Source organism: Mastigoproctus giganteus, chromosome 13 (assembly GCF_048544385.1).
Source record: "Mastigoproctus giganteus isolate SK-2022 chromosome 13, ASM4854438v1, whole genome shotgun sequence".
NCBI classification, from domain to species: domain Eukaryota; kingdom Metazoa; phylum Arthropoda; class Arachnida; order Uropygi; family Thelyphonidae; genus Mastigoproctus; species Mastigoproctus giganteus.
Window position 1 is genome coordinate 59,758,202 of NC_143587.1, and position 22,961 is coordinate 59,781,162.

At 37.3% G+C, this 22,961-nt stretch overlaps 1 protein-coding gene across 3 annotated transcripts in view; it reads right to left on the reverse strand.

Annotated features, from left to right (window-relative positions):
- LOC150076090 (cationic amino acid transporter 2-like) overlaps nucleotides 1-22,961 on the reverse strand; it is a 259,400-nt gene that overhangs the window by 174,387 nt on the left and 62,052 nt on the right. For all 3 annotated transcript variants that reach the window (XM_090387002.1, XM_090387001.1, XM_090387000.1), the window contains exon 3: nucleotides 1,037-1,156. In XM_090387002.1, the coding sequence (XP_090243128.1) occupies nucleotides 1,037-1,156 (120 nt within the window). The remainder of the gene's footprint in view (nucleotides 1-1,036; nucleotides 1,157-22,961) is intronic.

Here is a 22,961-nt window from a genome sequence, read left to right on the forward strand (position 1 = left end):
CCACACTTGGAATACTGTATTCAAGTATGGAGACCACACCAAAAGAAAGGCATTGTGCTTCTTGAAAGGGTCCAAAGATGGGTAACTTGCTTCGTGAGATCAGTAAAAGGGAATCCATATGAGGAAAGACTTCAAATATGTGGGTTGCAGAGCTTGGAAACTAGGCACCTTAGAGGAGACTTGATTGAGATGTTTAAGGCTTTGAGAGGCAAAAGTAAAAAGAATGAGGATGAAATTTTCTTGGTTATAAATGATTCTAGAGCTAGGGGTCATGTTGGGGAGATGTTTAGACTGGATGCAGGAAGTTTTATTTATAAATTACTGGAATAAGTTGCCTACATGAGTGGTAGAGGCTGACAGTTTGGGGAAATTCAAAGGTCAGCTGGATAATTACCTATGGGAGGATGGAAATGCACAAGTGGTCTATTTCCTTTTATTTTATTAATTATTCATTTTTTTTAAATTTTCTTCCTATTATTATTATTTTATTTTTATTATTTTTTATTTTATTTTTTTAAATAAATAAAATAATGAAAAAATTATTTTTTTATTATTTTTGGCTGGTGCAGCATAAGCCATAGGCTTCTTTGCATTATGTGGCCATTGCTAATACTAATAGCTAGGAATACAGTAAATAAATTTGATTAATTTGAAATGCTGGTCAAGACAACAAATGAAGGCATTGTTGGGATTTCAGAGACATTAAACTTTGTCAGCTTACCTTGGATATCCTTGTTAATATCATTTATGAAAAGATTTTAATTATTATTTCAAATAATACATGTCTTTATGGCTCAATGATATATGTGCATAGCAGAAACATCTGTGAACTGATATTGCACTATGCCAATGCATTGCTACAGCAGGAGTAGGTTGGACGTATGGTAATAAAAGTTTTGCAGACCAACAAAACTTTCCTGCAGACTGGCAGTTAAGAAAAATTGCTATCAAATATAAAAAATATCAAACAATATTTTGAAAAGTGTTTATGAGAATTCAACTGTTCATAAAAATGGAATTAAAACTAATGACTTACCTGAGAACACAGATGCCAAAGCTGCTATAAAAAATGAGAGTGAAACAGCTGGTCCTGCTTTGGTGCTTGCAACTTGACCGGCTAATACGTATATTCCTAGACCTAATGTGCTACCAATTCCTAGTAAAAAGATTTTATCATAACTTATTAAACTGAACAGCAATACATTCAACTGTCAATAAATATTTTTGTAGAATCATAACTATTATGATTCTACAAAAATATAGTCTTATTCATACTGTTTTTTTTTTTTTTTGATTTGGTAGTTGTTGGCGCATTGGCTTCTGTGGCCATATTGCACCTCCCAAGGTTTTTGCAGTACTTTGATCCAAGCCCGAGGCGGGAATCGAACCCGCGACCTTTGGGTTGCCGGGCAGGTACTTTACCCACTCGGCTAGCCCGGTCGGCTTATTCATACTGTAGTAAGTTATTTAGTTAAAAGAGCTCATAAAAGAAAATATATAATTAATTAATTTCATATTTACAGGCCAATTACAAAACTGAAAGCAGGAATATGCATACTGTTGTAATTCATGGTGACTTAAAAGTAGAGTTCCACAAAGGGCATTCCTTCAGAATTTAGTCCTTTGGATTTGTCCATCTGTCACTGCATGATTACAAATTGTTTAGTGGGCATGGTTATCATTGGAAACTGTTTTTATTCATTAGACATAAGCAGAAGCTTCACATAACAAAAAGTACTCTAAAGTAGTATGTGATTCCACATTTTTAACATAATGTGATATTCATTGCTTAAGTTATGTGTTTTTGTTTTTCATATTATCTTGCCAGTAGTTTTCATAAAATGGAAAATGACTATAGGATTTTATTTTCTCTTACAAGAGTTTGTAATAATGAAAAGCATTTTTTAATTCATTATATTTTTATTTATACCATTTCTGTTTATTTTCTTGTGTAAAAGGACAAACATGCCTTCACTCAGGTTTTACTAAGCATCAGAAGAGGGGAGCAAGGCATCTCTCCCAAAATTTCAGGTTAAACTCCTCTTTTTTTCCTTCCACTATACTTTATATTATTATTATTAACAGTATTAGTAGTAGTAGTAGTAGCGGCATATGATGCAAGAAAGTCAGCTTAAAGCATCAACAAAAAAAAAGAAAAAACTTCCCACATCACCTGTCCACCTCCTCCAATAATTTGTCTAGTTCTACCTTGAATTTATTCAAACTACCCACTTTTTAACAAAAACAGATGGAAATTTGTTCCAACAATCAACCACCCACTGGCTGAAGACAAACCCTTGTACATCTATCCTGCAACCATCCTTCCTCAATTGAAATTTAAGCCCTTTCAAGCACTGAGTTTGCTCAATCCATTCAAAGCCTTAAACACCTCAATCAGATCATCTTGCAGGTACCTAGTCTCCAGATGCTGCAATTTTCAGAACTGAAGCCTTTCTTGGTAAGAGCACCCCTTTGTTCCCCTCACCAATCCCGTTGCCCTTCTCTGCACCCATTCCAGTAGATCTACACCATTCCTAAAATGAGGCCTCCAGACCTGTATGCAGTACTCAAGATGTGGCCTAACCACTGAATTATATACAATAGGATAATCACCTTCTGCTAGCAAATTTCCTGTATATCATTGACAAAATCCCATGAACTGGCCTGGCATCCTGTCTGCATTGCTCAGAAAACCTCATATCTGACTGCACAATTACCCCAGGTCTTAATACATTCATTGATTTTTCCAATAAATTCATACAAGATAGTCTACACAGTCTTGTGTTCTTTTGTGCTATTTATACCCCAGCACAACAAATAACACACCTTTCTCATAATATATATTGAGATGTTCTTAATCTGTAAAATGCATCAGAGTACTGACAACCCAAAAACACTTTGGCGTTTGGTACCTTGATGCATTTTACAAATTAAGTGCATCTCAATAAGGAGACATGAATTTAAATTAAAAATATAATGCTGTAGGAGAGATGTACAAAAATTTGCTTTCAATCAGAGAATGATTGATTGCTAGAAAAAACTTCCAACTGGTGTTATAGAAGTGGGTAATTTTATTAAATTTAAGGAAGGGTTAGATTAATTATTAGAGGGGTGGGAAGGAAAGATGATGTGGGGTAGTGTGGTTTTTTTTTTTTTTTTTTGGCTGATGCTGCCAAGAACAGGAAACATAATTGAATATGCAAGTGAATGCCATCATGCCTATTCATAATTATGTGAACACTGTTTACATGAATATATACAAAAAACAGCCTAGAAAATTAGCTTAACTATATAAATTCATTCCTGAAATTACCTGGTTAAACTGGTGCAACTCAAGCTACATGAAATAAAATAACATCACAGAATAAAATAAACAAAAACATCTTATTTTAATTCCCATGAATTTTGTTACCGCAATTTAACCAGGGAAATCAATGAATATAACAAAAACATCTTATTTTAATTCCCATGAATTTTGTTACCGCAAATTAACCAGGGAAATCAATGAATATATACTAATATATTTAATTGGGTGAGAGGGTCTGAAATACTTGGAAATTATAAAAAATCCATAGCTCATAAAATACAATAAATTTTATTTAATAAATTTGCATTCATTAAATAAAATTTATGTCATATATCAGTGGCTTATATCAGTGGTTTCAACCGGGATGCCTCAACATTTCTGGGGTGCCACGTAATTTGGTTTAAGTTACTTAAACTTTTTTTTTTATTTATATATTTATTTCATTACAAAAAGGTGTATAATTGATGTTTATTTATAAAATAAACATCAATTATATAGAATAGAATAAAATTATTATATATATACACAAGTATACTTATATTTGAATAACATTTAAAATAGTTGGAAACTGAATCTTTCATGATAAAAATAAAATAAAAAGGTACAGCAAACATCAAAGGCAGCAAAAAGCATATTCCTCTACATAATGCTTGAAATATAACAATACAATTAAATTAGAATGAGAGTTAAAAATATAAAAATAATAAAATAATTCCAGCAGTATGGCAAGACAAGAGCGAAAATAGTCGAAATTAAACTTAGTCGAAATATTTCGACTATTTTTGCTCTTGTCTTGCCATACTGCTGGCATTATTTTTTTTAATTTTTTTATTTTTAACTCTCATTCTAATTTATTTGTATGGTTATATTTATATATATATACACAGGATGTCTCAAAAATATTTGTACAAACGTTTAGGGGAGGTAGGTAACATCTAAAGGAATATGAATCGCATAGGAACCCATAACTGGAAACGTCATGGGAAAGTAATTAGTGGCAAACATTTATTTGACGTAATATTAACAATGGAGTACGAGATGGATGCATTTCATGATGTTACAACAGATGCTCGAAGGTTCCCCCATGAGACGCGATGCATGCGTGACACCGACGCAGCATGGATTGGCGGACACGGTCGAACACACCTGGAGTTTCTTTGACAGTAGCAGCAGCGCAGACGGGTCTCACCATGAGATCCATTTCCATCTCCACAGGCGATTCATACATGGTAGATTTGAGGGCCCCCACAGAAAGAAATCAAGGCTCAATAAATCAAATCAGGTGAGCGTGGGAGCCAGGCAATGAGTCCACCACAGCCAATCCATCGACGCCCAAAACGCCTGTTCAAATGGTCACGAACACATCTTCCATAATGGGCAGGCGCCCCGTCATGTCGAAACCAAATGTTGCATCTCACATTTGCTGGAACATCGTCAAGTAACCCTGGTAGAACTTGTTCAAGAAAGATCCGATATTTAGCAGAGTTCATGCGGGATGGCAACAGGTATGGGCCGATTAAGCAGTTACCGACCATACCTGCTGACACATTTATTGCGAAGCGATGTTGTGCGCATGGGGGGCGCACACCGTGGGTTGTCATGAGCCCACACATAAGCATTGTGATGATTGAATAAGCCTTCCCGAGTGAAATAAGCCTCATCCGTGAACAAAACAGGCTGGAAAATTCAAGTCTTGAATACTTTCTTGGAGGAAACCACTGTGCAAAAGCCACCACACATGCAGGATGATCTTGGGGAGGCAGTAACTGAACCCTTTGGAGATGAAAGGGGCGTAAGAATCGTCGTGCCAGATACACTGTACACTGCAATGAGACACTCCTAAGGCAGAGGCAATGGCACGTTTGCTGGTAGTAGGATTATTCTGGATGGCATTCAACACACTTTCTTCCATGGCGGGAATTTGCATTGAACGTGGTCTGCCCGCACTACTCCTGTTACCTCAAAATGATCCATAATCGCACAAATTTTGATGCAAACAAACGGTGGTCCGGTACATGTCTGTCTGGGAAGCGTTCTCCATAAATTTGTTGAGCGGCTCGTCCACTGCCCTCTGCTAATCCATACACTAGGTGCACGTCTGCCAGCTCACAGTTTGTATATCGATGCATGCTCTTTGTGCGGCGACTATCGCGCCGTCTACCGACTTACTGTGACGTTTCCGGTTATGGGTTCCTATGCGATTCACATTCCTTTAGAGCTGACCGGGCTAGCCGGGTGGGTAAAGTGCCTGCCTGGCAACCCAAAGGTCGCGGGTTCGATTCCCGCCTCGGGCTTGGATCAAAGTATGTACTGCAAAAACCTTGGGAGGTGCATTATGGCCACAGAAGCCGATGCGCCAACAACTACAAAAAAAAAAAAAAAAAAAACATTCCTTTAGATGTTACCTACCTCCCCTAAACGTTTGTACCTATATTTTTGAGACACCCTGTATATTTAAAATTTATATTATGAATTGTAATTTTGTTTATAGCTATATTATTGTAATAACTATCATATAACATATTTTTTTAATATTAGATTAGGGGGCTTCACGTCCTGCTCACTGTGCTCACTTCTTTTGATAAAGTAAAATAAAATACTTACAGAAGCTTTCTACACTATGTGTGTCTCTTCCTTTGTTATGAATACATAAATACGTTACATATGGAAATCAAGCATGGTACCGCAGGTCATGTTACATAAACATAGCATGTGACAATGCTTAAATAGAAGCTTGTTTCATCACATTAAAACAAGCTTATGTTACATATTTTAGTATTTGTTACGTATTACCACATAACCTGCACTCCCCCCTCCCATTGGCTGAATAAATATCACTAGAAGGAAAATTATTTTAATGTATAGAAAGATATATATATATATATATATATATATATATATTACAGAGAGAGAGAATCGGATCTAACAGGCAGAAAATTAAATAGAGGTGCCACAAAATAAACTAAATTACTTATGGGAGCCGTTATTAAAAAAAGGTCAAAAACCCCTGGCTTATATACAAGGTGTGAGCCATAAGTTTCCAGACTGGAGCAATAAAATTAATTTAGACTTACACTAATTACTTGTTTGTGTTTTCTCCACAAAGTAGTACCCTTCAGAGTTTATGAAGCAATGCCAGTGCTTCTCCCACTGCTTGAAGCACCACTGGAACTTCATTTCACAATGCTGTACAATGCTTTTTGTGATTCAGCTTGAATCTGCCAGGGGAAAAAGCTGATGATGTTGTAGAGCAAATATCATCCTTTAAGGGCACGAAAGGTGATGTTATTGTACATGGTGGCACTAATCACATTAAGGGTAGGACATCTGCAGATTTACTTAGCAAGTACAGATCAATGTTGAAACAAAGTTGCGAGTTAGGATTAAATTTGAAAGTGTTTGAAATTCTGCCCAAACATGATAGGAGAAAGTATATGACGTAGAATGAGAGCCTTGTCAATCAGTTTGGCCCTGGAGAGATTGTGCAAGGCTCATTGGGTAGAATTTTTCACAGCACAGTGTGTGCTTGTTAACAGGAGAGACTGCTTCTACAGGAATGGGATACACTTAAATAGAAAGGGTGCAAGAATATTTGCTGATGCTATAGAGACAGTGTTAGGGATCAAAAAACTGCTAGCTTGGTAGGATACACAGACTAAAAGATTAACAGTAACCACAGGCAGAGGTGAAATTAACTTTTGCACTGCTTCGATTGGAACCAGCAGCAGTCTGGAAAGCAAGGAGTTAGGGATTTCAAGAACTACTAGGAGTCATCATGGAGCAACTAAATGCATGGGAAGTCTTAGGGTAACTAATAGTAAGAACAGGTGCATGTACACCAATGCTAGGAGTATAGTAAATAAATTTGATGAATTTACAGTGCTGGTCAAGACGTCGAAGGCGGATATGATAAGGATATCAGAGATGTGGTGTCACACAGACATAAGGAATGCAGAATTGGAATTAGGGGAGCACAATGTGTACAGAAGGGATAGACAGGATATGAAGAGAGGAGACATTATGCTGTAAATTAAGAAACATAAAATTTAAGCCATTGCATCCAATGGAAAAAGGTGGAAAGGACAATGTTGAGTCAGTTTGGTGTGACATAAGCACTGGGAAAGCAAAAATGAGAGTAGGAGTGTGATATAGGCCTAATGACTACTAGGTGGCAGTGATCAAAGTGTACCGATGTGGGATTTACTTAAAGACGTAACTACCATCAGAGGTAAAGGAAAGGGCTTTTCCTTTCATAAAGGTGACTACAGTGGTTTCAGACAGTTTTTAAATTCTACAGAGTGGGACCAACTGATGATACCAACAACAAATTCTAAATGGGAAGCATACAAGGAAGCAATTTTGTAAGCTACTATGCTTTAAATACCAACTAAGAAATACTCTTCAAGCTATAGGCCTAAATAGTTGTCAGATGAACTAATGAGCCTCGTGGCAGAGAAGAAAAATGCACAGGATACATATGAATTATAAGGTGATACAGAAGACTATGGTAGATATAAACTAGTCTTTAATCAAGTCACAAAGGAGGTTAGGCAAGCGAAGACTGATTATGAGAAATCTTTGGCAAAGGATGTAAAGAGGAACAGCAAAGACTTCTTTACTTATGTGAACGCTAGAAGGAAGAGGATGGATCAGATTGGTCTACTTGATATTGGTGGTTTGACTGTTGATGATCCTGCTCAGATAGCTGACAAACTGAATGAGTATTTTGCATCTACATTCACATATGAGGAGTTATTTAGAGAGGGGAATGCCAGAAATTTATCAAACTAACAGGGAGCTAAAGGATTATGTAATAATTGAGAGCAAAGTTGAAGAGAAACTGTTGAAGTTAAACATAAGAAAGGCACCTGGGGTGGATGGAATCTATCCAGTTATATTAAAGGAAGCAGCAAAGGATATAAGCAAATCCTTATCCATTATTATGAAAGCATCTCTGGATTCAGGGGAAGTCCCCATGGGCTGGAGATGTGCAAATGTATTGCCAATTCACAAAGGGAGATCAAAGAGTGACATGAGTAATTACAGACATGTTAGTTTAACTTCTGTTCCGGAGAAAATAATGGAATCACTGGTTAAAGATGCATTACAGGATCATCTAGACAAGATGCAGTTATAGTTCAGACACAGCATGGGTTTGTTAAGGGGAAGTCTTATCTGACCAATTTGTTTGGATACTACGATGTGGTCACTAAGGAACTGAGTGCAAAAAATAATTTTGTTATCATACTTTGATTTCAGGAATGCTTTTGATACTGTTGCATATAGATGACTACCGTACAAATTGGAGCAGTAGGGCATTAAGGGCAAGTTGCTACTATGGATAAAGGGATGGCTGTGGTGGAAGACAGACAGTGGTAATCAATGGACACTGCTCTTCTTGGACTAATATTATTAGAATTTTTCTAGCAGGGATAAGGAGGTGATTATTCCCTTGTATAAGGCAATGGTCAGGCCACACCTAGAGTACTGTATACAGGCCTGGAGGCCTCATTTCAAGAAGGATGTAGAGCTGCTGGAACGAGTACAGAGAAGGGCAACAAGATTAGTGAACGGAACAAAGGGGCGCTCTTATGAAGAAAGGCTTAAGTTTTGCAAATTACAGTGTCTGGAGACTAGGCACCAGCGAGGTGATCTGATAGAGGTGTATAAAGCGTTGAATGGTTTGAGCATGCTCAATGCTGATGGGATTCTTCCTCTTGCTCAGAATAATCACCTGAGAGGGCATAAATTCAAATTAAGGAAAGACAGATGTAGGATAGACATGCGGAAATTTGCCTTTAGCCAGCGGGTGGTTGGTTGGTGGAACAGACTTCCATCCCTTGTCGTGGAAGTTGATAGCCTAAATAAGTTTAAGGCTCAGCTGGACAGGTATTTCGAACGAACAGAGGGGTGAAGTGGAAGTGGTTATTTTTTATTTATTTATTTATTTTTTTTTTTTTTGGCTGATGCTGCATAAGCTTGCTTTCTTGCATCAAATGCCTCTACTAATGCTAATGTTAGTCGAGTCCCCCAGCGTTCAGTGCTGGGCCAATTGTTGTTTTTTTTTTAATCAATGATAACGAAGAAGTTAGATCAGGCTTAATGTCAAAGTTTGGATGATACAAAGGTTGGCAGGGTTGTTAATGACATTAATGACAGTACACTATTGAAACAAGGTCTAGAAAAGTTGGGCAAATTGGGTTGAGAGGTGGCAACTGAAGTTTTACATTGACAAATGCAAAGTACTGCATATGGACAGCAGTAACAACAGAGAAACATACAAACTGTGCAGTACTACACTCAAGGTAGTGGAGAATGAAAAAGACTTGGGAATTATTGTGCAGCGAGATATGAAGTTTTCTGAGCAGTTCAAGCAGGCTGCCAGAACAGCCCATGGGGTCTTGTTTAATGATATACAGGACATTTGCAAGCAGGGATAAGGAGGTGATTATCCCTTTGTATAAGGCAATGATCAGGCCACACCTTGAGTATTGCATACATGTACGGAGGCCTCATTTTAGGAAGGATCTAGAGCTGCTGGAATGAATATGGAGAAGGCAATGAGATTGGGGAGAGAAACAAAGGGTTGCTCTTACCAAGAAAGGCTTAAGTTCTGCAAATTGCAGCATCTGGAGATTAGGCACCTGCAGGGATATCTGATTGGGGTGTGTAAGGCCTTGAATTGTTTGAGCCACCTAAATGCTGATGGGATTCAAACTCTTACTCATATTATGCACCCGAGGAGGCATAAATTCAAATTGAGGAAAGACAGTTGTAGAACAGATGTGCAGAAATTTGCCTTTAGCCACAGGTGGTTGGTTGCTGGAACAGACTTCCATCTGTTATTGTAGAAGTTGATAGCTTAAATAAATTTAAGGAGAACTAGACAAACTTTTGGGGTGAATGAATGAGTGAACTGGAAAGTTTTTTTTTTTTTTTTTTTTTTGTTGGCTGATGCTGCATAAATGCATTCTTGCATCACATGCCTCTACTAATGCTAATCTCTATGGTATCTCTGGACCCTCTTCCTTTTAATTGAGTTTTTGTTTTGGGGAAAAGGAAGACATCACAGATCACAGAAAGGAGGGGTCAGGTCAGCAGAAATAGGGAGGGTGTAGGACTGACACGATTTTGTTCTTGGCTAAAAACTGCTGAACTGACAAAGCCTTGTGGACTAGTGCATTGCCGTGATGCAGAAGCCAATCCTGAATGCACCATTTGTTTGGGCATATTCTCCTGACATCCTCTCTCAAACGCCTTAGGATCCCAATGTAAACTCATGATTTACAGTTCTGTCTGGTGGAAAGAACTCTTTACAAGCAATTCCTCCACTATTAAAGAAAACGATCAGCATTCTCTTGACATTTGATCTGACCTGCCTTGCCTTTTGAATGTAGAGATGACAGACTTTTCACAGAGAGGATTGCTGCTTTATTTTTGAGTCATAAGCACAAACCCACATTTCATCCCATGTTATGACCTTGGAAAGGAAGTTGCTGTCCTTTCTTGCCTGTGTTTGTAGGTCCCTGCACATAAAATGAAAGCTGGTTCTGTTTCTGTAACTCACTTAGCAAATGGGGCACAAATTTGTAGCTTTTCACCTCATGTTTAAATTTTCAGTTAAAGTGCTTCAGCATATAGTGTACAGTAAGGCCAGGAACAGTGGTGTCCAACCTAGCCCATGGGCTGGATACAGCCCGCAAATAATTTTTATATGCCCAAGCAGTAAGTGAACTAAAACAGCATTTTAGAGAGTTGTATCACCATGTACAGGCATGCAAGCGTTGAGCTGGACTATATCAAACATGTACATATAGTCCAGTGCAGTCATAAGTACACTAAATACAGTTATGTACGTATCAATCTTTTCATACTGTGAAATTCTACTATTTTGATGTAACTTGTTCATTGTATTGAATTAAAAAATTATCCTTAAAAATGTTCCGAAAGAGGAAAGTCAACTTGGAGTGTCATGCTTTTAATCAAAGATGGACTGAAGACCATTTCTTTCATTGAGAGTACGATGAAAAAGCAGTGTATTTGGTATGTAAGGAGACTGTGTAAATTTTCTGGAGTGAGCATTTAAAAACAAAAGTAGGGAATTTTTTAAAAAAACAAAAGTACAGTAAACCGCCGATTTAACAAACCCCAATATAATAGATTTCGGATTTAATGGACCGGACAAATAATAGTCCAGTAATATACATATTAATCTCGACCATATTATTTTTTTTAGGTTATACAAAACTTCAATGTTATCATTAATTAAAAATTAATAATAATACTTATTTCCATTATTGTTTTGATAACTACCTACTTTTATTTTTATAATCAAATTCAGAAAATTGTAGTCAGGAAATTTTTTGGCAGTGACTTGCAAGCTGAACGTGACTCGGGACACTAAACTGCAGGTCTACCGAATCGCTTTGTTTGGGTCTGAGTCTGCCTCAAGCGGTCAGGTTGTATACAGAGTGTTTCTGTGATTTCTGAATTGTGACTTTATTTATTAAATAATTTTGCAATCCTTACAATTTAAAATGGTATCAAATGATAGAGGAGTTAAAAGAAAGCGTGTGAACTTAAATGTAGCACAGAAATTAGAGCTAATTGAGAAATTAGAACAAAGCATCTCAGTAGCACGTGTTTGTGAAATTTACGGCGTAAAAAAAACAAACTGTTTCTGATATCCATAAATCAAAGGCCAAATTGCAATATTTTATATTTACAACAGAATATTACATATTCTTTATTATAATTTAATAATTTTATATTGTACAGTACTGTATATTGTATTATAAAGCTTCTTTTTTTTTTTACATTAAGAACAATAAAAAATGCTCCCCCCCCCAGGTTACATTCAATTTAATGGACTTTCAGCATTAACAGACATCCCTTCTCCCCTATTAGTCTGTTAAATTGAGGGTTTACTGTATGTCATATTTTTATAATTTTAATAAAATCTAAAAAATAAATCACTGACATAGATTTGTTGCATATAAAAGTGTTGGGAATTTGCATTTTTTCTATATAGCCTGAAAATAAAAAATGGTAACATGAAAATAGAAACTTCCTTTTACATGTAACAAGATATGGAAAATGTAACAAACTAATTTTTCTTGAATCACTCAGTGTGGCCCAGAAAACAAATCCAATTTGAATACAGCTCCTATATGGGAAAAGGATGGACACCACTGGCCTAGAATGTCATATACAATCAAACTTGGTTATAACGAGCACGGAAATAATGAGATCACAGCTGTAATGAGCAAAAAGCCGTGATGATTCTAATTTATGCATATTCCCCTACAATCGCTCACTGTTATAATGAGCATACTACACGAATATACAGTACAAATTTTAGTAAGTATGCAAACATTCTTAATTGCTTGGGTAGTCAAAAAAACCCAATTCTTGGAACAGACAAAAATGAAAGGGGTGACAGTTTTTATGACCACCCGCATCGGATTAGGGGCTAGTTTATGACCTAACTTTGTCCTTTTGAAGATAGGGGGGCTATACAATAGTGCACTGGCTTTCCGCTTGTAATTTCTATGGTCACATTACCCTATTTATTCACTGAACCATAAATTTATTTCAGGACTTCTAAGAATTTTGGAAATGATAATTGTTTGTATGCAGATCACTTTACTGTCATTTTAAAGTAAAATCAGTTAGAAATTAATCCTTCAGAAACATGTCTACTAACAAAAGAAAGTGTCTCTCGATTTTCGAAAAAGTCAAAATTATTTGTGAGTTAGAATGTGGTGCGAAAAATGTTGAAGTGTGTAAAAAGTTTTCTTTGTCCTCTTCAACAGTATCAGCATTGTGGAAGAATAAATGGCACCTCCGTAGCCAGGTGGGCAGGAGCAGCAGTGCGTAGCACACGCTTCTTGATTAGACCGGGGTTCGAGCCCATAACCACCAAATACGGAGGATGCGGAAAGGTCAGGGAATGACCACCGCATATCCTCGGAGCAATATGGCCTTAGTTGCTAATGCTCCTAAAACCAAATAACAACAAGTGGAAGAATAAACATGTTTACATATCAGCACTAGAAAAGAACATAACTGAAAAAAAAAAAGAAAATTTAGAAAGTGCAAGGTTACAAACATTGATGAAGCATTGCTTCAATGGTTCACTACATAAAGAAGTGCTGGATTTTCAATAGATAATCTGATCTTTAAGGCTCAAGTGGAAAAATTTGCTAAACAATTTGGAAGCGACGATTTTGTATGTAACAATGGTTGGCTGGATCAATTTAAAAACCGACATAACATCGTTTATGCAAATATTAGTGGAGAATCTTGATCTGCAGATCCAATAATGGCATTTGAATGGATTGAGGTTGTTTGGGCAGAAATCAGGAAAGATATCAATGATGAAGAAATTTATAACGCCGACAAAACAGGAGTTTTTTTATAATTTGACACCTGACAATACATTTAAATTCAAAGGGGAAAAATGTGTTGATGGAAAAAAATCAAAGACTGGCTTGATGGTGCTTGTATACTGAAATATGACAGGAACTGATAAAAAGACTGTTCGTTATTGGAAAATCGTTAAAACCTCAGTGTTTCAAAAATGTAAGGAAACTTCCTGTGGACTACACTGCGAACAAAAAAGCTTGGATGACTTTGGATATTTTTCAGCAGTACATAAATGATTGGAACAAGGAGCTATTCAAAAAGAAGAAAAATATTTTATTCTTAGTTGATAACTGTCCTGCACATCCTCAGATTCAAAATTTGTCCAACATTAAGTTAGTCTTTCTGACTCCCAATGTGATATCAATTTTACAACCAATGGACATGGGTGTAATCAAGGGTTTGAAAGGATTTTATAAATGATTTATAGTTCTACATCTAATCAGTCAAAGATAGAGAAACTTAACAAGTCTATATCAATATTGGATGCTATAAATTTATTGAATTCTATCTTGCACAATTAAAATATTCAAAAAAAAAAAAAAAAAATGTAACACTAGGGTAACTCTTAAAATAAGTAAAGTCCAATAAAGAAAAAAAAACTAGTACAATACCAAAATATTTCAGCTGCTGTGCCAGAGCTTTTTAAAAATTAAACATCTGAAGCCTCTGGTATCTGTACATTAAAATATTGAAATAATTCACTTTAATATTAAACAAGGCACAATGTTCAGTGTTTCTTCTTGAATTCAAGCATTCGACACTTGTGTTGTGTCATACAAATCATCTATCATCAAATATCATTTCATATCAGCAATTCCATATTCCTAGAAATTTGCATAAATTAGCATAGATTACATAAATATTATAATGATTATTTTATTTAAAAGCATACATAATTAGCATAAATAACATATCAGTCACTTCTTAACTTATCAGTCAATTCACCCAGTTGATCAATTAGCCAAAAAACAAACTACAAGAAAATAATATGAATAGATAGAAAAATAAGATGCTACTTTGCTTCCTATTTTTCTATCATCTTGTCTAGGGAAATTTTTCTCTCTCTCTCTCCAATTAGAGCAACAAGCTTGAGCTTATGTTCACTTCAGAAGTGACCTCATTATCCACAAGTCAAACTGAAACTGCTAATTTCTTTTAATTAAAGAGAATCACCAAAGAAATGGCTCTACTATTCAGTTAAAAAATTAGACACTGCCATTACAGTCTGTTATTAGTATTAGTTGAGGCATATGATGCAAGAAAGAAAGCTTACACAGCATCAGCCAAAAAAATCCTTCCCATTTCACCCATCCAGTCACTAAAAATGTTTATCTAGTTCAGCCTTAAATTTATTTAAGCTATCAACTTCCACAGCAGCAGGTGGAAGTCTGTTCCAGCAATCAACTAGCCGCTGGCTAAAGGCAAACTTCCTCACACCTATTCTACAACTTTCCTCAATTTCTTTCCTCAATTTGAATCTATGCCCCCCTCAGGTTCTTAGTCCGTGCAAGAAGAGGTATTCCATCAGCATTGAGCCTGCTCAAACCATTCAAAGCCTTGTACACCTCAATCAGATCACCTTGCAGGTGCCTAGTCTCCAGATGCTGCAACTGACAGAATTTAAGCTTTTCCTGGTAACAGAACCCCTTTGTTCTTCTCACCAATCTTGTTGCCCTTCTCTGTACTCGTTCTAGCAACTCTACATTCTTCCTAAAATAAGGCTTCCACACCTGTATGCAGTACTCAAGGTGTGGCTTGACCATTGCCTTATACAAAAGTATAATCACCACCTTGTCTCTGCCAGCAAAATCCAATATATTGTTGACAAAACTCCATGACCTGCTCTGGTAGCCCATCTGCACTGCTCAGAGAACTTCATATCCGACTGCACAATTACCTCCAGGTCTTTTTCATTTTCCGCCTCCCTGAGTATAGTACCTCACAGTTTATATGTTTCTCTGGGGTTGCTGTTACCCATATGCTATTATTATTATAATTTGTTTTTTAGGAGCATTAGCAACTAAGGCCATATTGCTCTGGGAATATGCGGTGGTCATTCCCTGACCTTTCCACATCCTCCGTATTTGGTGGCGACGGGTTCGAACCTCGGTCTAATCAAGAAGCGTGTGCTACGCACCGCCGCTCCTTCCCACCTGGCTACAGAGGCGCCTACCCATATGCAGTACTTTTCATTTGTCAATATTAAACTTCAGTTGCTACTTCTCAGCCCATCTGCCTAACTTTTCTAGATCCTGTTGCAGTAGCATACTGTCTTTACTATGATTAACAGCCCTGCCAAACTATGTATCATCTAAAAACTTGGACATTAAGCCTGATATACCTTCATTGATATCATTAATAAATGCACAAAACAACAATGGGCCAAGTACCAAACCCTGGGAGACTCCACTAATAACATTAGTCCACGTAGAGCAGTGTCCATTTATTACAACTCTCTGCTATCTAACACTCAACCATCTCTTTATTCATTGCAGCAACTTGCCCTTAATGCCATACAGCTCCAATTTATACAGCAGTCTTCCATGTGCAATAGTATCAAAAGCTCTCCCAAAATCCAAGTATATGATATCAAAATTATTTTTTGCATCCAGTTCCTTTGTAACCACATCATAATATTTAATCAAATTTGTCAGACAAGGCTTTCCCTTAACAAACCCATGCTGTGTCTGAGCTATTAATGCAGTCTTGTCTAGGTAATCCTGTATCACTTCTTTAACCAGTGACTCCATTATTTTCTCCAGAACATAAGTTAAACTAACAGTTATATAATTATTGGCATCACCCTTTGAACTCCCTTTGTTAATTGGGGATACATTTACATCTCCAGTCCATGGGGACCTCCCCTGAATCTAAGGATGCTCTCATAATTATGGCTTAGGATTTACTTACTTTTCTCACTGCCTCCTTCGATATAACTGGATCAATTCCATCTGCCCCAAGTGCCTTTTTTATGTTTAACTTCAACAATTTCTCTAAACTTTGCTCTCTGTTATTACAAAATCATTCAGCTTTCTGTTAGAGTTTAGTAAACTTCTGTCCTTCCCTTACTAACAGAATTCCTCATGTCTGAATGTAGATGCAAAATACTCATTCAGTTTGTCAGCTAACTGAGCAAGATCATCAACAGTCGAACCACCTACATCAAGTAGACCAATCTGATCTATCCTCTTCCTTCTAGAGTTCACATAAGTAAAGAAGTCTTTGCTGTTCCTCTTTACATCCTTTGCCAAAGATTTCTCATAATCAGTCTTCACTTGCCTAACCTCCTTTGTGAATTGATTACAGACTAGCTGATATTTTCCATAGGCTTCTGTGTCACCTGATAATTTTTATGCATCCCACACATTTTTCTTCTCTGCCACGAGCCTCATTAATTCATTGCATTCATTTATGTCTAAATCTTGAACAGTATTTCTTAGTTGGTATGAAAAGCCTAGTAGCTTCCAAGATTAATTCCTTGAAGGGTTCCCATTTAGAATTCACTGTTTTTAACATCATCAGTTGATCCCACTGTATAGAATTTAAAACTGTCTGAGACCACTGTAGTCACCTTTACGAAAACAAAAATCCTTCCCTTTACCCTTGATAGTAGTTACATTAGCATTAGTAGAGGCATACAATGCAAGAAAGCAAGCATATGCAGTATCAGCCGAAAAAAAAAACCTTTAAGTAAATCCCACATCAGTAGACTGTGATCACACTCACCTAGTGGTTTCTTTATCCAAATTCCTAATGCATGAATCATCACTGCTGATAATCAGAACAAGAGTATTACTCCCTCTGGTTGCCCCTTGAACATGTTGCTGTAGAAAACAATACTCCAATAAATCCACAAAATCTTGCTAGCGTGCGAGTGACCACCCCACAAGTTCCAGTCAATATCTGGAAAATTAAAATTCCCCATTACAAGACATTCTGATTTACTGTCCCACTCTATTTCTCTGCACAATTGTTCATTGTACTCATCAGAGTCATTTGGCCTACAACACACTCCTACTGTCATTTTCCCTTTCCCAGTGTTTATGTCACACCAAACTGAATCAACATTGCACAGTCCACGCATGTCAACTGGATGCACTTCCTTAGATTTTATGTGTTTTTTAACTAAGAGAATAACGCCTCCTCCCTTCCTACCTGTCTATCCTTACTGTATACATTGTACTCCCTAAATTTCAATTCTGCACTGCTTATATCTGTGTGACACCATGTCTCTGATATCCCAACACTATCTGCCTTTGATGCCTTGATCAGCACTTCAAATTCTTCAAATTATGAGACTCATTGATCTCTCAGGAGTCAACTGAACAAGTAGAGATAACAAAATTGGCACAATTACATATCATTAAAGATGTATTAAGGTGAAGGCCAGGAAGCAAGGGCACTCCAATCCCCAGTCCTCTGGGATGGCAAATTTAGCATTAGCATTTGCATTAGTTGAGGCATATGATGCAAGAAAGCAAGCTTATACAGCATCAGCCAAAAAAAAAATCCTTCCCATTTCATCCATCTGGTCACTCCAAATGTTTGTCTAGTTCAGCTTTAAATTTATTTAAGGTATCAACTTCCACAACAACAGATGGAAGTCTGTTCCAGCAATCAACTAGCTGCTCGCTAAAGGCAAACTTCTGCACACCTATTCTACAGCTGTCTTTCCTCAATCTGAATCTATGCCCCCTCAGGTTCTTAATCTGAGCAGGTGAAAGTATCCCGTCAGCATTGAGCCTGCTCAAACCAGTCAAGGCCTTATACACCTCAACCAGATCACCTCACAGGTGCCTAGTCTCCAGATGTTGCAACTTTCAGAATTTAAGCCTTTCTTCATAAGCGCACCCCTTTGTTCCTCTCACCAATCTTGTTGCCCTTCTCTGTACTCGTTCTAGCAACTCTACATCCTTGCTAAAAATGAGGCTTCCAGACCTGTATACAGTACTCAAGTTGTTGTTGTTGAGTTTAACAACACACAGGCTGCTAGGGTCATATTGTTTCTTTCTAATGGTGAATATAAAATAATAACTATATTTTATGATATATTCCTATGCAATTTAGGAAAGTAAATAATTCTGTTTTATTAGGATCATCTCCAAGAATCTGCAATAAATTTATTGATGACTGTGTATTAGCAATCGATTTAAAGGTGTTTAACCGGATATTTTGTAAGAGGGGACAGTCCACTAACAAATGGCGAATGGTCAGTTGTACATGACAAGATGTACATTGGGGAATGTTGTCATTTATTAATAGATACAGGTGAGTGAGGTGCGTATGCCAATTCTTAGCCTTCCTAAAATGGCTTCTTCTCGTCTATCGTCCCAGAAGCTGGAGAGCCACAGCTTCGGTTCGGGTTTTATTTTGTATAGTTTGTTTCCTGGATAACCTCTCCAGATTAGTGACCAGCTATTGTAGCATGCCGTATGGATAATATGTTTATAATCAGTATATGGAGTTTGAAAAGACTGCAAAAGAGTATAATCTGGTTGTTTGGCTGCAAGATCTGCTCTTTCATTTCCAGATCAATGTCCTGGAATCCAGCAGAATGTATTTGTTTTATTACAGGGTGAGATGTATTAGTATTACTACTTATAGCAGAGACGGCACTGAGTGAGTCACTGTATATCAAGGCTGATGAAATTAGAAGTTCAGTAATATGATCCAGAGTCAAGTTTATAGCATAAAGCTCAGCAGTGAAGATACTGCAATCCATTGGTAATGAAACATAAGTGGTGAATGACGGGAAGACTGCCGCAGCACCTACTTGGATATCAGTTTTTGATCCATCTGTATACACTTCACATGCCTTTGAGTTAGAAAGAGAGTAAGTTGCATGTAACTGTGTGATATTGGAAGGAGATAAAGTGTTCTTTCCCCATTGTTGAAAATAATCATCATAAATTGAAGAGATATTTGTCCAAGGTGGATGTGATGGTGTCATGTCCTGAAATATATTATCAATTTCTATATTCCATGATTCAGCTAGTTCTTTAAGTCTAAGGGGAGTGGGTCGGTTTTCATTTGGTTTGCTATTGTAAAATGACTCCCATTTGGTATTGTATAGGCATCTCCAATGGGTGAGAAGGAAGACTGCGGATTTTTGCAGCATACAGGAGAAGTAATGTTTTCCTGCGGAGATGTAACGGAGGTTTGTGAGCTTCAATGTAAAGACTCTGAACTGTGGAGGTTCTGAAAGCCCCTAGAGAAATTCTCAGAGCACTATGCTGAATGATGTTTATCCTCTCTAAAGTACTTTTCCTCGCAGAGTCATACACTGGAGAGCCATAGTCCAGGCGGGACCTGATGAGAGCCCTATAAAGATGGTTCAGCGTATGTCAATCAGCGCCCCATGACATGTATGACACGCACCGGAGAATATTCAATTTCTTAAAACAGATGGTTTGAAAATAGGCCACATGTGCTTGAAAGTTCAGTTTTCTATCTAGTACCAGGCCAAGAAAACGGACAGTGCTAGCAAGGGGTATTGAAACATTATTTATCTTTAGCTCAGGATCAGGACGAAGTGACCATAATTTTCAGAAGTGAGTAGTGGTGGATTTCTGCTCAGCAAGACAATATCCATTACATAAGGACCAGGATTCTATTCTGGATAGAGCAATTTGTAACTGTCTTTCAACAGTACTTTGTGAGTGGCAGGATATGGTAAGTTCATCCGCATACATGTATATTTGAACAGTTTTTGGAAGATCTTCCAATACGTTGTTGACCCGAATCACAAATAGGGTAGCACTCAATATGGCCCCTGTGGGACACCCTCTTCTTGAATGCAAGATGCTAACAGCATGTTTCGATATCGGACCTGAAAGATGCATAATCTTAAAAAGTTCTGAATGATTTGAGAAAGGTAGCCTCTCAGCTCCAACTGATTCATATCTTTAATAATACCATGACGCCAAGTGGTATCAAATGCTTTCTGAATATCTGGGTTCACCATCACTAAATGTTGCCTCATGACGAAGGCATTACAAATGTTCGATTCAATTTTGACAAGTAAATCTAGAGTAGATCTGTTTTTACGGAAGCCATATTGGTGATCAAAAAGAAGGTTTTGGGAGTCCAGAATCCAGGTGAGCCTCTTATTCACCATCCTTTCAAAGGTTTTGCCCAAACAGCTTGTCAGTGATATTGGTCTGTAATTCTGAACTAGAGAATGATCTTTGCCTGGTTTTGGGATAGCCCAAATGTAGGAATGATGCCATGACAGAGGATATATATTTTCTGAGAAGATTCGATTATAAAGGAGTAATAGTATGTAGAGATCGACTTCACATAGATGTTTTAGCATACTAAAGTGAATGCCATCTGGTCCATCTGCACTATTTGAGAATTTGCTTAAGGAGTCTCTGAGAGTTCAGATAAAGTAAAGGGCTGATTATATGGAAGTGATAGCCTAGTTGAAAAATTCAATTTATGGCGTTCTTCATCAGTTTTAATGCGTTGAAAGGAGGTCGCATAAGAGGAGGATGCAGAAATGTGATAAAAATATTCTGATAAAGCATTTGCAATATCAGTATGGGAGGATAAGTCATGCCCATTCCATTTTATTATCAGAGATTGTAGAGGTAGAAATTTCCCATTGAGAGCTTGTATTTTTTTCCAGATAATTCGAGAGTCAGTATTTTTGTTGATAGTTGAGGCAAAGTTAATCCAGGAATCACATTTTGCTTTCATCCTAATTTGTCTTGCTATTACTCTGAGTTTTTGTAAGCAATTAGGTTAGTGGTAGTTGGGAATTTGCGAAACTGGTTCCAAGCACAGTTTTTTTCTCGTTTTGCTTTGGAGCATTCTTCATTCCACCGCTGATTTTGGTATACACACTTGCACTGGTCAGATTTTGGAATGTAAATTTCTACTGCCGATAATATATGACTGGTAATATGATCAGTTACGTCATCGATATGCTGTTTCTGTACATATAGTTTGTCAAGTAGTACGCAAGTGGAATAGTTTTTCCAGTCTGCTTTATGAAAATTCCAAGAAGTATGGCCTTTAGGACATGACACGACCTGTGTTTGAATTGAACTGATGATTGGAAAATGATCACTGTGAAATGGATCATTCAGCACTAACCATTCCATACCTGGATAAAGAGGTGCTGAACAGATGGATAAGTCTAAGGCTGATGTAGCACCTGTAGTAAGTTGAATATGAGTTGGAGAGCCAGAATTTAACAGTCAGGGTGTGGTCATCCAGGAATGTTTCAATTAATTGGCCTCTCGTATCCATGGTGGAAGATCCCTACAATGGGTGGTGACTGTTGAAATCGCAGAGTAAACAGACAGGATGTGGTAGTTGCGTGATGAGATTATCAAGTTCAGTCTGAGAGCAAGGATAATTTGGTGGGATATAAATGGATGCAAGGGTTAATAATACCTCCATTGTCATCCGAACTGCCACAACTTCTTTTTTTTTTTTTTTTTTTTTTTTTTGATTTGGTAGTTGTTGGCGCATCGGCTTCTGTGGCCATATTGCACCTCCCAAGGTTTTTGCAGTACTTTGATCCAAGCCCGAGGCGGGAATCGAACCCGCGACCTTTGGGTTGCCGGGCAGGTACTTTACCCACTCGGCTAGCCCGGTCGGCGCCACAACTTCTAAGGGGGTTTGTAATTGGAGATGTCTTGATGGTATTTTTGACAAGAATAGCTACCCACCCCACGAGCAGGAGTGCCAGAATCCCTGTCTCGCCTAAACATAGTATTGTTTTTGAATTTGAGAAAGTTTTGGTGATAAGAATGTTTCCTGTTAGCATACACCTACTGCATTAGTTTGTATGAGTAAATCATTCAGGTCATCTGTATTACTATGTAATCCTCTGCAATTCCATTGTAGGAATTTGTTCATTGATTGGGCTTGTTTGAGGAAAATTGATCTGACTGCTTTTTCTGAGAAGGTTTCTGTCTGTTTACTTTTGATTTTTCATTTTTGGGAAAGGTTGGGCATCCTGTATCCATGGTATCATTCGAATATAACTCTAGTACTGTGTCATCTTCTGATTGAACCTCCATTTCCACGTTGATATTTCGTGGTTTCACTTTTTTTCTGATTTTCAACAGTGGTTGATTTTGTTGTTTCTGGTAAGGTTGATATAGCATCAGTTGGGATACTGATTGGCATGTTGCTGGTTTCATTGACTGTAGCTTTCTTATTGCATGTTAGTACAGTTTTGGCCCAGGTGGCAAAGGAAATATTCGGTTCT